We start from the raw sequence: 14,857 nt of genomic DNA, 5'->3' as shown, positions 1-14,857 counted from the left end.
TTCTAGTATAATGTAAAGCTGTTTATGAACATCTATCATCAGGCACCATGGATTTATATTAACAATCCTTTTATTTTTTAATTTAAATTTTAATTAGTTAACATATTATAACATAATAGTACAATATAGAACAAAGCATCCAGCACTGGATTGGTAGTAGGAGTGGTCTCATGTAGATAATTTGCCTAGATTTAGACTCAGCAGAAGTGAGAATCAAATTCCTGAGGTTTATATCAAATTGGGAAAATGTCACCAAGACTATAATTATATGTGTCATCTTTTGTCACTGGCGAAAGTCCTATTCGAAGTAGAAATACCTACACACACACCCCTACATACCTTCCTACCTACCTACCTACCTCTAAGGCCCAAAGGACCCAAGAACCATTGTCCGTCGTACCAAACACTACAGAAGGTAGGTCTGATGGAGAGGACATGCACATCATTGGAAGTATTCCCAGGATTCCTCTCATTTCACATCTACCTCTGGTAGAAAGGCAAGGTGAAAATATATGTTTTGGAACCAGTTAGATGACTATTCAAATTCAAATTCTATTTCTTCTACTTACTATTTATTCATTCTTTAAAATATTTATTCAACACCTGTGCACTAAGTAATTGAGTATATAGAACAAGTCATTCAATGTTTCTAAGCAAAAGTGTCTTCATTTGTAACACAGGGATAATTCCAACCTTTCAGGGCTAGGACAGGGATAATTCAGAGGAAGCATGTAGCACAGTAAATGGTATGCATTTAGTACTCAATAAATACTATCTATTATTAGTTGTGCCTCTGAAGATTACCAACAGAATGCAAAAAAAAAAAAAACCACCCAAAAAACCACTCTGGCATTTACCATGAACTTACTATGTACCAGGCATTATTTTAAACCTATTATTACCCCTAGTTTACAAAAATGAGAAAATCTGGCAATTAAATTCTCCCTCAAAAATCATATAACTAGGAAGTAATAGAGTTAGGAAATAACTAACCCAGGCTCTGATTGCAAAGTGCTCTTTACTATATCCTATATGGTACCAATTTTTACAGGGTGGAAAATTTAGGAAATATGTTAGAAATCAAGTCTGGTATGGAAGTGTTCAATCACTATATTGTATATCTGAAACTAATATTACACTGCATGTTATCTAACTGGAATTTTATGTATGTGTGTACGTATGTATATATTTACTGAGAGAAAGAAAGAGAGAGAGAGAGAGAGAGAGTGAGTGAGTGAAAGCGGAGGAGGGACAGAGAGAGAGTGAGAGAATCCCAAGTAGGCTTCATGCTGTCAGTGCAAAGCCCCATGTGGGGCTCAATGTCATGAACCACAAGATCATGTCCTGAACCAAAATCAAGAGTTGGATGTTTACCCAACTAAGCTGCCCAGGCACCCCAACTAACTGGAATATAATGAGAAACTTAAAAAAAATAAGTCAAGTCTGAAGACAATCATGTACAAACCTGAATTGTATCTTTCACCTACTAAAGTGTAAATCCAGTTTAACAGGGGAAAAAAAGTTGATGTCCAACCTCCTTCCATCACTGAACAGTTGCATAATCCTTGCTGAGCTGCTTAACTTTTCTGCACCTTACCTGTAAAAAGATGTCAATAAATGGTTCCTTATTTTAGAGATTACTACTAAAAATAGGCATGAGACCTTACTAACTTTGGAGAATGAGGGGAAGAACCAAGCTGTATCATATAATGTTTGCAAAAATATTCCAAAAAATTAAAAATCATGACTTCAAGTATGCAGAAATTCTAACTAAAAATACAACTTACTTCTAGTTAGCAGATTTCCAGTATAGAAATGGCTCCTGGAAAATTACAGTACTTGAAAACACTGTATCCTCCAGGGTCAAACAAATTCTTTCCAATCTTGTTTGCATTATTGGATTGATCAGCAAACCCTTCCTTCACATTTTAAGAATAAACTTCAATAAGAACCTACTGCAATTATCACAAATCTCAAATAAACGAGATCTGAATTAACATGTTTTACCATAAATATACTTAAAGCATTATGTCTAGAGACAGATTCGAAAGAATCATTATCTACTCCTAAATATTTCATAGATCAAGCTTCTCTGTATGTGACTGTTCAACATCAAACTGAAAGCCTTGTGTCTGATAGCTAGAAGGAAAGGAATCTTTTAGATAAGAAAACCTCTGCCACTGATTTAATACAACAGTGATGTCAACAGAGACTGCCACAAGACTCACCATGGAGTCTACCATAGAGGGAAACTGGGAAGGCTCAGCAGCTAAGCCGTGCCATACACATTGGATCTTTACCACACTGAACTCAGCATCCACATAGGTTCTGGCAAGTGGGAAGGAAAACCAGCAAATGGACTACATGCGTTTTGAGTGCTATTAACAAAAACTCTATAATACTTTCTCTTTTATATGTTTTTAACAGCTCACTGGTTTGTTTTGAAAGTTAATATATAAATTAATTGCATGAAATTAAAATATGAATTTTCTGTTCAGACAAGGGAAAAAAATCACAAAATCCCAGAACTATTAAACATTTTGAAATAATGTAGATGTTGAAAGCAAAAAGTATATAAAATAAACTCATATATATATAACATACTAAATTTATAGTATATATAGCATACTAAATTTAGTGTATATATACTATATAACATACTAAAATAGTATATAGTATACTAAATATCCTAAATTATAATTACTAAACATTAAAATTATAATAAAAATTCAGCTAATGTTGAAATTATTCACTGTAATTACTTAAGGCCAATATTTAATTTTTTTCTTTTATAGTTTATTATCAAGTTGGTTTCCATATATCATTCAGTGCTCATCCCAACAAATGCCCTCCTCCATGTCCATCACCCCGCTTCCCCTCTCCTCCATCCCCTCAGTTTGTTCTCAGTATTCAAGAGTCTCTCATGGTTTGCCTCCTCCCTCTCCCCAACTATTTTCCCCCTTCCCCTCCCCCATGGTCCCCTGTTAAGTTTCTCCCGTTCCACTTATGAGTAAAAACATACTGTATCTGTCCTTCTCTGCCTGACTTATTTCACTTAGCATTAACACCCTCGAGTTCCATCCACATTGCTACAAATTTAAGGCCAATATTTTAAAGGTTTTTATTAATAAATCACACTATAGGGGCACATGAGTAGCTCTGTCAGTGCTTTGGTAGTCAGCTTTGGTTCAGGTCATAATCTCATGGTTCATGGGTTCAAGCCCTGTGTTGGGTTCTGAAATGACAGCTCAGAGCCTGGAGCCTGCTTCAGATTCTGTGTCTCCCAAATCTCTTTCTCTCTCTGTTTCTCTTAAAAATAACATAAACATTAAAATAAAATATTCTCTCTTTAACTTAAAAAATAAATCACATTATAAATCTAATAACTTGTTGGAAATAGATTCTTTCACAATCTTTGGTAAACAAGTTGAAAAAAGTAAAATCCAGGATCAAAGCCAATCTTCAACTGATTTGTTGTAGATATTATTTGAGAAAACATGTTGCAAGTCCATTTTAAAAATAGCAGATGTAGCTGACACAAAATAAAAAGTCCAAACAAACAAAAAAAGGATATTGAGCAACACTTTAAAAGCAACTAACAATGTGGTTCCTTCTTATCTATCACTGTATCAGAAGACTTTCTAATCCACCTATTGAGACTAATTTCCAAGAACATTAATGTCAAGTAAATATAAAAAGAGATTTAAGTGTGTTATACTTGATATTACCTATGTAATGCTTTTATGTTTTTTTAAATTTTTATTATTGAAGTATAATTGACGTGTTTTATTAGTTTCAGGTGTACAACATAGTGATTCAACAATTCTGTACATTATGTAATGCTCACTACTATAAGTATAGTCCATGTCACCATACAATGTTATTGCAGTATTACTGACTTTATGCTTTATGCTATACCTTTCATCTCCATGACTGACTTATTGTATAACTGGAAGTTTGTACCTCTTAATCCCCTTCACCTATTTTGCTCATCTTCCACTACTCCCCTTCAACAATCACCAGTTTTTTATCTGTACTTATGGGTCTATTTGTGTTTTTTGTTTGTTCTTTTGTTCTCTATATTCCATATTTAAGTGAATTCATATGTTATTGGTCTTTCTCTGATTTATTCCACTTAGCATAATATATTCTTGGTCCATTGACATTACCATAAATGGCTAGATCTCATTCTTTTTATGGCTGAGTAATATTCCTCTGTGTGTGTGTGTGTGTGTGTGTATGTGTGTTGTGTGTGTATCACATTTTCTTTATTCATTCATCTATCGATGAACACTTAGGTTGCTTCCATATCTTGGCTATTGTAAATAATGCTAAATAATGCTGCAATAAACACTGGAGCACATATATCTTCTCATAGAAGTATTTTTGTTTTCCTTGGACAAAAAGTAGTGTAGGGGTGCCTGGGTGGTTCAGTTGGTTAAGTGTCCAACTTCAGCTCAGGTCTGATATTACCGTTTGTGAGTTCTAGCCCCGCATCAGGCTCAGAGCCTGGAACCCACGTCAGATTTTGTGTCTCCCTCTCTCTCTGGCTCTACCCCACTTGCACTCTTCTCCTTCTTTCTCTCTCTCTCTCAAAAATAAATAAACACTAAATAAAAATTTTTTAAAAGTAGTGTATATAACTATCTTTTCATCTTGGCAAACTATAACACGTTAATGCCATTTTGAATTGGTTTATTTAACAGTTTATAAAACAATTTTATGTTGTGACAAAATATTCAATAGATGAAACAGAAAACTAAATAGCAGTTATTATATTTAGTAAATTTTAAAATTCAATAAATTTATGTAAATACCCACAACCCTTTCTTTCCTGAAATTGCAAGAATAAGATTAATGAAAACTTCTATTAGAAATTAATGACTGTGATTTAAATTGAAATCAAACCAGAAATTAAGTACATCTTTAAACTTTAAAAACGTCTATCATGTTGTAATTTGTATTTGAAGTTTATTTGCATTTAGTGTATTGTATGTTATTTGTCATTTAAATCAGGTCACAACTGCAATACATTGTTTTATAGTACTAACTAGAAAGGTGAAGTCTCGGGGCACCTGGGGGGCTCAGTCGGTTAAGCGTCTGACTTTGGCTCAGGTCATGATCTCACAGCTCGTGGGTTCAAGCCCCGCATCGGGCTCTGTGCTGACAGCTAGCTCAGAGACTGGAGCCTGCTTCTAATTCTGTATCTCCCCCTCTCTCTGACCCTCCCCTGTTCGCACTGTCTCTTTCAGTCTCTCAAAAATAAAAAGTATTAAAAAAATAAAAAAAAGAAAGGTGAAGTCTGAAGGCATCATTTCTTCAGAGTTAATAGGTATGCAAAAAGCTATGGTAAAATTTTAAAATTTTTCACTTACTCTGGAGCACCTGGGTTGCTCAGTTGGTTAAGCTTCCAACTTCAGCTCAGGTCCTGATCTCATGGTTAGTGAGTTCGAGCCCCACATTGTGCTCTCTGCTGTCAATGCAGAGCCTACTTTTGGGTCCTCTGTCTCCTTCTCTCTCTGCCCCTCCCCCACTCATTCTCTCTCTCCTTTTCTGTTTCTCAAAAACAAATAAATATTTTAAAAAATTAAATTTTTTTTCACTTATTCTGATTTATACTGTAACCACTGTAAATTTGTGGGGAAGGACTTGCTTTATTGGAAAACTGTCTTATTAATTGCTACTTGATTTTCCAGTAACATGTAATTAATAAAAAAACTCCAAATGAGGCACATATATTCAAAAAGTTACAGTTGAAGTAACTTTCTGCATAGGTTCTTGACAAGTGCCCTTCAAAAAAATTAGCCCAAATTCATATTTACTTTAAAATTCATTTATCAAAATCAGAAGGAGGCAGGGAAAATTATGTAAGAAATGCTGATTTAAGATACATTTTTTAAATATCTTAGTTTTATTCCTATTAATAAAAATGTAAATTCAACATTAAATATAATAAAGATAATGGTTCTTATTAAATGAAAAAGCAATTTTTCCATTTTATCCCCCAAATTAACAAATAAAAGACCTTTTCTTCTCACAAGAGAAAAATACATTTTAATTTCTTACAGGAGTTTTTTCCTTTCATAAGAGAAACTTAAGGCTTTTATCAATTTCACTCTACCATGCATTCTAAACTACATAAAGTTCTTTTAAAAACACCAAAATGAAGAAACAATTAGAAAATGTACATAAAAAATAAATTCTTAACGGGTATGTTTTAGGCAATATTTGCCTATTGTGTTGGCCAATTAAGTGACATCAGCAAATAGTATTTATAGCTTAAGCAGAGAAGTGTTATAGATTCACTGAAATTATTAACATTTCTTAACAAAATGGATCTAAACTGTGATTTAGGTCATAATGAATTTAAACTATGAATTGTCTAGAGTGATACAACTATGAATTAAAGTAACCCTTCTTCTACTCCATTCTGGCACACAATATACAACTTGGCACTGAAGTATTCATTAGAGCATTATAAGGGACTTTACGTGCATTGTCATTTAGGAAAGCAGATTTGTTGACAGACCAGTAATTTACAAATATTTATGTATTCCTTCATTCAACAAACACTTCCTAGGTGCCTACTTTTAACCAGATACTTTCTTAGGAATTGTTATGCAAATAAGATGACACCCCTGCTCTCCACAAATAACCACAGAAATTAATGTAAAAATAAAACTGGCATATGGGAGAAAGATACAATTGTTACCAGGAGGCACACGATTGGGGTTTGATGTGACGTGGGCAATGTAGACAGCTTTTCTGTGGCATAGGAGGGGAGGCTTGAGATCTGCCAGATGAGTAGGATTTAAATGGGTGAAGAAAAGAGGCAAGAGAAACTGTATTAAGTGCAAAGGTTCAGTGGTAGGCAAACAAAATTGAAAGGCCAGTGCTAGGAATAAGACTTAATTCAAAGGCAATAACCAATCTTCAATGGTCTTATATGCCATATTAAGGACTTTGATCTTTATTCTAAAAACAGCAAGAAGCCATTAAATTTTTTAAGCTGATGGGGGTGAAAAGTGAGAGGACAGGATCAGATGAGAAATATTCCCAGGAAGTTTATTCTGACTATAGGTTTATGGAAAAAAAAACCCCTACAAATAAACAAAAAAGTAAGATGCTATAATTATCATGACCTTAACTGAAAAAAATAATATTTGGTCCCTTGCAGGAGAAAAAAGGAAGTACATTAATTTTACCTTTCCTAAACCCAAACCAGCACTTCTCAAACTTTTCCACTGATGTATCCATAATTGCTGAATGAAGTATACTCATAACCTAGAAAGGTCTGGGAAATGTGGTTTGAAGCAGCTTGCTGCAACTTAAATTCCTGTTAAACTTCTGGTCTCATCTTTAAAATCATGCCAATTTTGCTTTCTACACCATGAATATAATATCTATCTTTGTTTTAATACAAAAACAATGTTTTAAAATATTTAGCAAAAATCAACTCTTTGACTTCTTTTGATCATTTAGCTTTCACAACAACAGAAATGGTTCATTTTGGGGAACACAAAGCTATGCTATGGATGAAAACTGTGAATTCACTCAAAGATCCTGTAATGAAAATTCTTTTGGCTTTTCTTTAGCCAGATACTAAACTATGGCAACGCCTTAAAAAATAAAAACCTTTTGGGGTGCCTGGGTGGCTTAGTCGGTTGAGCATTGGTCTTTGGCTCAGATCATGATCTCAGTTTGTGAGTTTAAGCCCAGCATCAGGCCCGCTGCTGTCAGTGCAGAGCCTGCCTCAAATCTCTCTCTCTCTCTCTCTCTCTCTCTCTCTCTCTCTCTCGACTCTTCACCAGCATGTGTGTCTCTCTCTCTCTCTTTCAAAAATAAATAAAATATTTTAAAAAGTGGGTATGTATCAGAAAAAAAAATAATAAAAAGTTTCTGGGCCCCTAGGTGGTTCAGTTGGTTAAGCGGCCCACTAAGCTCAGGTCATGATCTCACGATTCGTGGGTTTGAGCCCCACATCAGGCACTGTGTTGATAGCTCAGAGCCTGTACCCTGCTTTGGATTCTATGTCTCCCCCTCTATCTTCCCCTACCCCACTTGTGCTCTGTCCCTCTCTGTCCCTCTCTCTCTCTCTCAAAAGAAAAAGAAAAAGAAAAAGAAAAAGCTTGAGGGACGCCTGAGTGGCTCATAGGTTAAGTGTCTGACTTCAGCTCAGGTCATGATCTCATGGTTCATTAGTTCAAGCCCCATGTTAGGCTCTGTGCTGACAACTCAGAGCCTTGAGCCTGCTTCAGATTCTGTGTCTCCCTGTGTCTCCCCTACCCCGCTCACACTAAGTCTCTCTCCCTCTCTTTTTCAAAAATAAACTTATAAAAAAGCTTTAGACTATGTATTTTTTCCAAATTACTTACTCTCCCTTCCCTCTCTTAAATTACTACAGATGACCTATTCTTCTAGTACTCTTCATAAAAGCTAAGCTTTCATCTTTCACAATAAGCCTTATGTGTTGATGTGCTGTAGAAAAGTCACATAGAAAGCTAAAAGTTAGGGGCACCTGGGTGGCTCAGTCAGTTGAGTGTCCAACTTCAGCTCAGGTCATGATCTCACGGTTCGTGAGTTCAAGCCCTGCATCGGGCTCTGTGCTGACAGCTAGTTCAGAGGCTGGAGCCTGTCTTCAGATTCTATGTATCTGCCTCTCTCTGACCTTCCCCTGCTCACACTGTCTCTCTCTCTCTCTCTTTCAAAAATAAATAAAACATTTAAAAAAATTTAAAAAAGAAAGCTAAAAGTTATTAAGAACAAATTTAAGTCCTAATCTGAGATCACTGTTATACATGAAAACGATAATTTATCATTGTTTAAGAACAATATCAATATTTAAAAGTCTATCTTAATTTTTCATACAAGAATTTGGATGAGTAAAATTCTAAATATCCAACAACATAATGTTAATGATGTAATTATTTTTCAAAATAATTCACTTTAACATTATTTCCAAATTGTTCTTGAGAAACAGATTTGATACAGCTCTGCTAATTCAATACAAATTCTTTGTGGGCTTATTTTTGGCAGCCAGAGTTTTATAATGTGGCATTTATTTAAACTCAGGACATGATGAGAATTTTATTGTCTTTGTGAAATGCAGATTTGTTCTTGTACTTTGGTACCACCTACTCATGGCTCCTCCCTTACTTTCCCTCTACTGCCCACCTCTCTCCTTCAACCAGACAAAACTAGACACAACCCTTCTGGTTAATAACCTCATCTCAACTCAAGTCTCTTGCTATGCCTCTGCATAATGACTACATCCATCTTAGAATATAAATTAAATAAATTGTGTAAAAAGTTGCTAAAACCGCACCTTCCCCATAGATTCCTGTGACTTACTAAAAGCATCACCATATCTTTCCACTGGTGCTTGTATACATAATGCAAACATTTTTTTAAATTTAGCAAATGTTCTAGTTGGCACTTGTCTCTGTCTTGGCTAAGGTTTGTTCATGTCACTGCCATCCCTTACAAGAGACTAATTTCGCCAAAGCAGAGAATAATTTATTTAAAACAATCCATTAAAGCCCCTTCCATGCAGAAGTATTAAATAAATAATCTCTAAACACCAAAATATGCCTACATAAATATACTCTTTATTTCCTAACCTGCACTAAATCATGAGTGTTACCTTAAGGAACAAATGTTAAAGATAGTATAAATAAAATCATATTCACTGTGAACTAAACTCTATGTACAGAAAAGGTAAATTTCTTCTTTGTACGAAATGATAAACATTCAGTTTCAAAAAATGTTAAATTCAAAGGAGGAGATTGTTGGTGAGTATGTAGTCAGCCTGCAATTGAAAAAAAAAACCCACCTAATTTTTCAAAAGTAAGTGGTAGGACCAGTTTGATCATTTGAGTTTAACATATTTTTTAGTACATATGCAATGTATGCACAGTATGAACTTTTCAAGTTCCTGCCAGAATTTTTTCCCTATCTCTCAAGACAGTTTAATTCAAAATTTTGAAATTTTTCTTTATCTAATAAAAATACATTTGAACTTCAGCTCTAGGCCCTATGGTGTGGGGACTACCCGAGAGCATTGTGCCTGTCAAAATTTCTTTATCTTATCAGATATATTGTCCTTGTAGCATTTAATTTTTATAATAATAAATAGATCTTCATCACTGCATTTTTCTTTTTTGTAGGGTTTTATGTAGTGTTGGTTTTAACTTTGTTTGTTATACCTAAAATAATATATTTCATTTTCTATCCTCAATATGGCTGAGTCATCAGGACAGAAAGTAGAAGTCAAGGAATGGTTTTTAAAGAAAATGGTTTATAGTAAACAGGAAAGAGCAGAGCAGTTAACTGTGGGATGGTTTGCAAAAAGGCTATCTTAAAATTTTAAATTTTAAAAATCATATTACAAGAGTAGAAAGAGTTAAGTCACAGAGATCATAAGAGAAGACCAGCAAAGGTGGGCCTGTTGATTGACTCTAAAAATAATGCATTTTATTTGATCACGAAAGGGATTAAAGATCAGTGGGGAAAAAATGCCATAAAGGGAGCTGGTCACAGAAAATGCCTTAGTCATATGAATATTCTGAAGGAGTTTCAAAAAGTGTGAGAAGAAGAAAACTAAATTACTGGGTGTCACACGTACAAGGAAAATAAATAATGAAATTAATAACAGGGGCCTGAAGGGTTTTTGATATATTTCAGTTGGTAAAAAGGTAAACTCAAACAACTGCAGTTATCAAGTATTTCTATAGGCCCTGCAAGGGAATAGATAAGAGCTGAGATATGATGTATTTTAGAGTAATACACTGAGCAAAAATTAGAAACTGTTACTGGCCTACTTTTTAACCTATAGCTTTCTCTAATAAGGGCCTGGCCTTTATTCTAAAAAGGTTTACATTTTACAATTTTGTCAAAACTACAGGAGGATTGAATGCAATTTCCTACTGAAAAAACAAAGGGCTGTTTCAAATGCTAAATGATAAATATTTAATTTTCTCAAAAATACTTTTATAAAATTAATTTTTAAAATTAATTTTGAGGTTATTTATTTCCAAATACCCTGAAGTACTATCAAGATTTCTGGAATGTAACTGACATATGAGGAGTTCATATATTTACAGAAACTAACAATGACACTGTGTCACATCAAATTTTTATTGTCAGAAGAAAATTCAGTGAGTATTAGATTTTACAAATAGTAGAGTTGCGGGTGAGCAAAAAAAATGCAAGTGTTTCCATATATCTTTACTATTAATATATAAATTTAGTATTTGTTTCCCTCCAATATATTTTAGTGAAAAAGATCAAAATGAATTGCAATGTAGAAATGGTCCATGAATAATCTTGAATATACACTACAGAAGCTTAATAATCTCATCAGCCCATTTCCCCCCCTTCATTTCCCTCTCTGCTGAGTTTCTATGCCATTTATATAAATTGTCTAGAAACATAAATATATGGCCATGCTATTTTTATATGTTTAATGGCTCCTTTTCTGTTTAGTGAAGAGAAAAATACCCTAGAAAGAACATAAACCATGTACCTTACTAAAAAGAAAACTATTTGTGATTGTAACTAGCTGAAAGCATATGCTATATAGTTTAAATGTTAAGGACGATGAAACTGTCACATTAGGAGCATGCTTTGAAGAACTACAATGTTGCAGTTGTTCAAAAGTCCTGTTCATTCTTTGTTACTGTCTTTGTAACACAATACCTTATACAAAACCAAATGAAGTTTAGGTGTTCCAAATCTACAGCCGAATTAGTTGACTTTTAAGCATTACTGCATCTGAGAAAAGGGGGAAATACTTTTAATGCATTTTATAAAGTTTATTTGGGGAAAAGGATAGGGAGAAAAAATTAAGGTAGCAGTGTAATTACAACTTGAAGAAATGTTCATTCCATCCAACTCTTCTTTAAGATCTTATTTTCTGATAATATCTCAAATCAAATTTATACGAAGATTATAGAAATTTCAGCAGTTAAGCAGTTTGAGACTTGAAATCCACTGATGATGACACTGGTTTTTCTCTTCCAGTCTAATGTGTACAAAATGTACAAATTCTATCTTGGCTACTTGCTTGATCTTTTCAAATAGCTTTAAAATGCATCACCAAAAGGAATGAAAATATTCAACTTACATACGACAATCATTTAAAATCACAGCTAACAATGTTAGCCCAACTTCAAAGATGCTGCATTTTAGGCTGGAGAGATTTTTAAAGGGCTGGAGAGATCTTTAAAGGACTGTGAACTACAAAAACTAATAACGTGTGTTGGAATATGTGTATCATATGTTCTGCTTGCTTCAGTGGACCTAAACTGTAGAGAAAGAAGAACTGCAAAATTATATTGGGAGGGTGGAGGTGAAGAAGATGGTGTATGCATCACTCACTACAAGCATCATGGGAATTTGTGAGAGGTAGTCTCTAAAGGCAATCAGACTCCCATGGAACCAAGATAGCTTTTCGTTGAGTATTTGGGTATAGACTCCAACTAAAGTAACCTTTTAGGCAAATTGAAAAAACAACAACAAGGTTTAATTAAGCATTCTTGCTTCTTGTGTATAGCCTGGCTCTTTATTCCATGACTCAAAACCAGAGAAGACAGATGTTTGTCTCTAACAAACCAAAGAGGGTGGGGGTTGGAGGGAATCTAGGAAAGCAGAATTTCAATAGCAAATAGGAAGAGAAGACACAGAAAAGATGAGCCACTGCAGGACTTTGTCTTAGTCATGGCACCCATGGCACCTTAGCACAATGCACCGCTCACAGGGGGGCAGTCGATAATTAATTCCACTTAATTCAATACACTCTCAAGTGTACTGTGCTTTGCAGTTACAAAGCACTTTTCACATATTAGAAAAGAAAAAACTAATTAAATGAGGAATTAAGGGGCAAGTAAGGGAATAAAAAGAAAGCAAATGTACAAAGGAAAATCCCTAAGAATGAACAAGAGGCTGAAAAGGTTCATAAAAGGGAGAAAACAACTGACTTCCTTTCTGTCTTTCTGAATCACTTTCAATCACCCCACCTTTCGCTCTAAAGTACCTGGAGGTTAGAAAGTCAGCCGGCTAAGCAAGCCCTTGGAGGGGGTTCCCTCTTCTTCACAACGTGCTTTTTCACAAACGATAAACCCTTAGTCCCTGACTAGAGTTTGTGCCTAGGAATAACCACGAGCAAAGCTCTAACATCTTCCAAGTGTGGTCAAAAATCTTTTGTTTCAACCCATCCATCCCTGTCAGCCTTCCCCAAATTTTAGGAATCTGGGTGATGAGAGGATGCAGTGCTCATTGGGGGCGGAGGGGGATCCTCTACCAGCCCCTTAACTCAGACAACAGAGGGAGATAGTGAGGCAGGAAAGCCCAGGGACTAAGGAAAAAGCCCAGGTTTGCGACTAGGAGGGCGAGTGTCTACAACTGGTTATTAGAAATTGCCAGGGAAAAAAAGCGCTTTAGCCTTCAAGATGGAAGAAATGAGGGGGCACTTGAATGGGCATCAATTTACACGTGGCGTCGAGCCCCCAATAAAAAAGCCATGAGGTCAAATGCCTCAACGGGTCAGAAGAGGAGGCAGCGGAAAAGGACTCGGGGGTTGGGGGTGGGTGGGCAGGGGTTTAGGCAGGACGGAGCCCACGGATTCCAGCGCGGATGCTGTCCCAGGGGGAAGCACGTTTTCCTCTCCCCCAAAGTAGCGCATCCCCCCAGCATCCTCAGCTCAACCTTGGGGAGCTCCCCGGATCCAAACCCAGGCAGTCGCGTCCTGACCCCATTATATGGGCTTAAAAGTTGTAGGGAGAGTTGGTGCTGGAAAAGGCACCTGGCAGGGGTAGCCGCTGAGGGGGTGTTAGGTTTCCCAGGAACAAAGGGGCCCGGGAAGGAAAGAGCAGAGGAGCTGGTCCCTGGGGGCTCCTCCCAGAGGGGAGAGAAAAGGGTGGCCACGTCCTCCCGGCCTACGGGCGACGTGGGGAGGGGGAAGCCGGCGAGATGCACCGGGATTCCGCCGCCAGCCTTCTAACCTCCGATCGGGGAGCGCCGGCAGCCCCGGCGCCCTCCGCGTCCCTCTCTGGCTAGGGAGGCACCACTGAAGACAATAGGAGATCGAGATCCCGAGATCCCGAGCCCCCGCCTGGCCTGAAGGACCCCCGCCGTCCCCCCAGCGCACCACAATCAGCCAGTGGAAGCCCCGATGGCGGGCTTGGCGGCGGTCAGCGCCCCATCCCTCTGGCGCGCCGGGACCCCGCGCCCCCGGATCGCCTCGCCCTCCGCACAGCGGGCATTACCTTTCATCCAGTCCACTACTTGACTCGGAGACCATTTGCTCACGGGTTCCATGATCAGGGCCATGGGCACAGGGTCGCTACCACGCGGGGTGCGGAGATCAGACACAAAACGAACTCAGCAGCCCGAGCCGCCCTCGGGTGGGGGTCCTTTGCTGGCCGTTGCCTCGCTGGGCGGGTGACGAGAAGACGGCTTTTGTGTGTAGGGTCTCACGGCTCCAAGGTCTCTTAGCAAACGGCCGACAGCAGCGCTGGGAGCGGCGACGGGGAGAGAAACGAGCCGGGGTCGCGGCTCAGTGCAGACTTTGCTCGGTCCCCGTAGAGGCGACTGCTGCCGTTGCTTCCCCACTCTGCTCGGGTCTCCGTCCCTCCAGGGCTTCAGTTCACGGCTCGCACCGCCGAGGGTCGAAGCGCGAAGGAAAGCAGCCGCCGCTGCCGCACGCCCGCAGCCAACTTGCCCGCTCGCCTCGCGCGCGGGAGTGAAGCCCCGGGCACCACAAGCTGCCCGGCGGAAATGACGAGGGGCCTCCTGCCACCCAAAATATCTCTCCGCAGCCCTCGGGTGCGGGGCGCGCGCGCCACGAGCCCCCCGCCTG

At 37.8% G+C, this 14,857-nt stretch overlaps 1 protein-coding gene across 6 annotated transcripts in view; it reads right to left on the bottom strand.

The window, feature by feature from the left end:
* The window catches only part of CNKSR2 (connector enhancer of kinase suppressor of Ras 2), a 289,714-nt gene extending 274,930 nt beyond the window's left edge, over positions 1–14,784 (bottom strand). For 5 of the 6 annotated variants that reach the window (XM_029930398.1, XM_029930399.1, XM_029930400.1 and 2 more), the window contains exon 1: positions 14,265–14,783. In XM_029930398.1, coding sequence (XP_029786258.1) covers positions 14,265–14,328 — 64 coding nt within the window. In that variant the 5' untranslated portion in view covers positions 14,329–14,783. Of the gene's footprint in view, positions 1–14,264 lie in introns of all 6 variants that reach the window. The other variant, XM_029930402.1, reaches the window with a different exon arrangement.
* Positions 14,785–14,857: the final 73 nt, after the last annotated feature.

Source organism: Suricata suricatta, chromosome X (assembly GCF_006229205.1).
Source record: "Suricata suricatta isolate VVHF042 chromosome X, meerkat_22Aug2017_6uvM2_HiC, whole genome shotgun sequence".
Classification (NCBI taxonomy): Eukaryota; Metazoa; Chordata; class Mammalia; order Carnivora; family Herpestidae; genus Suricata; species Suricata suricatta.
This window is presented reverse-complemented; position numbering and strand designations above follow the sequence as displayed.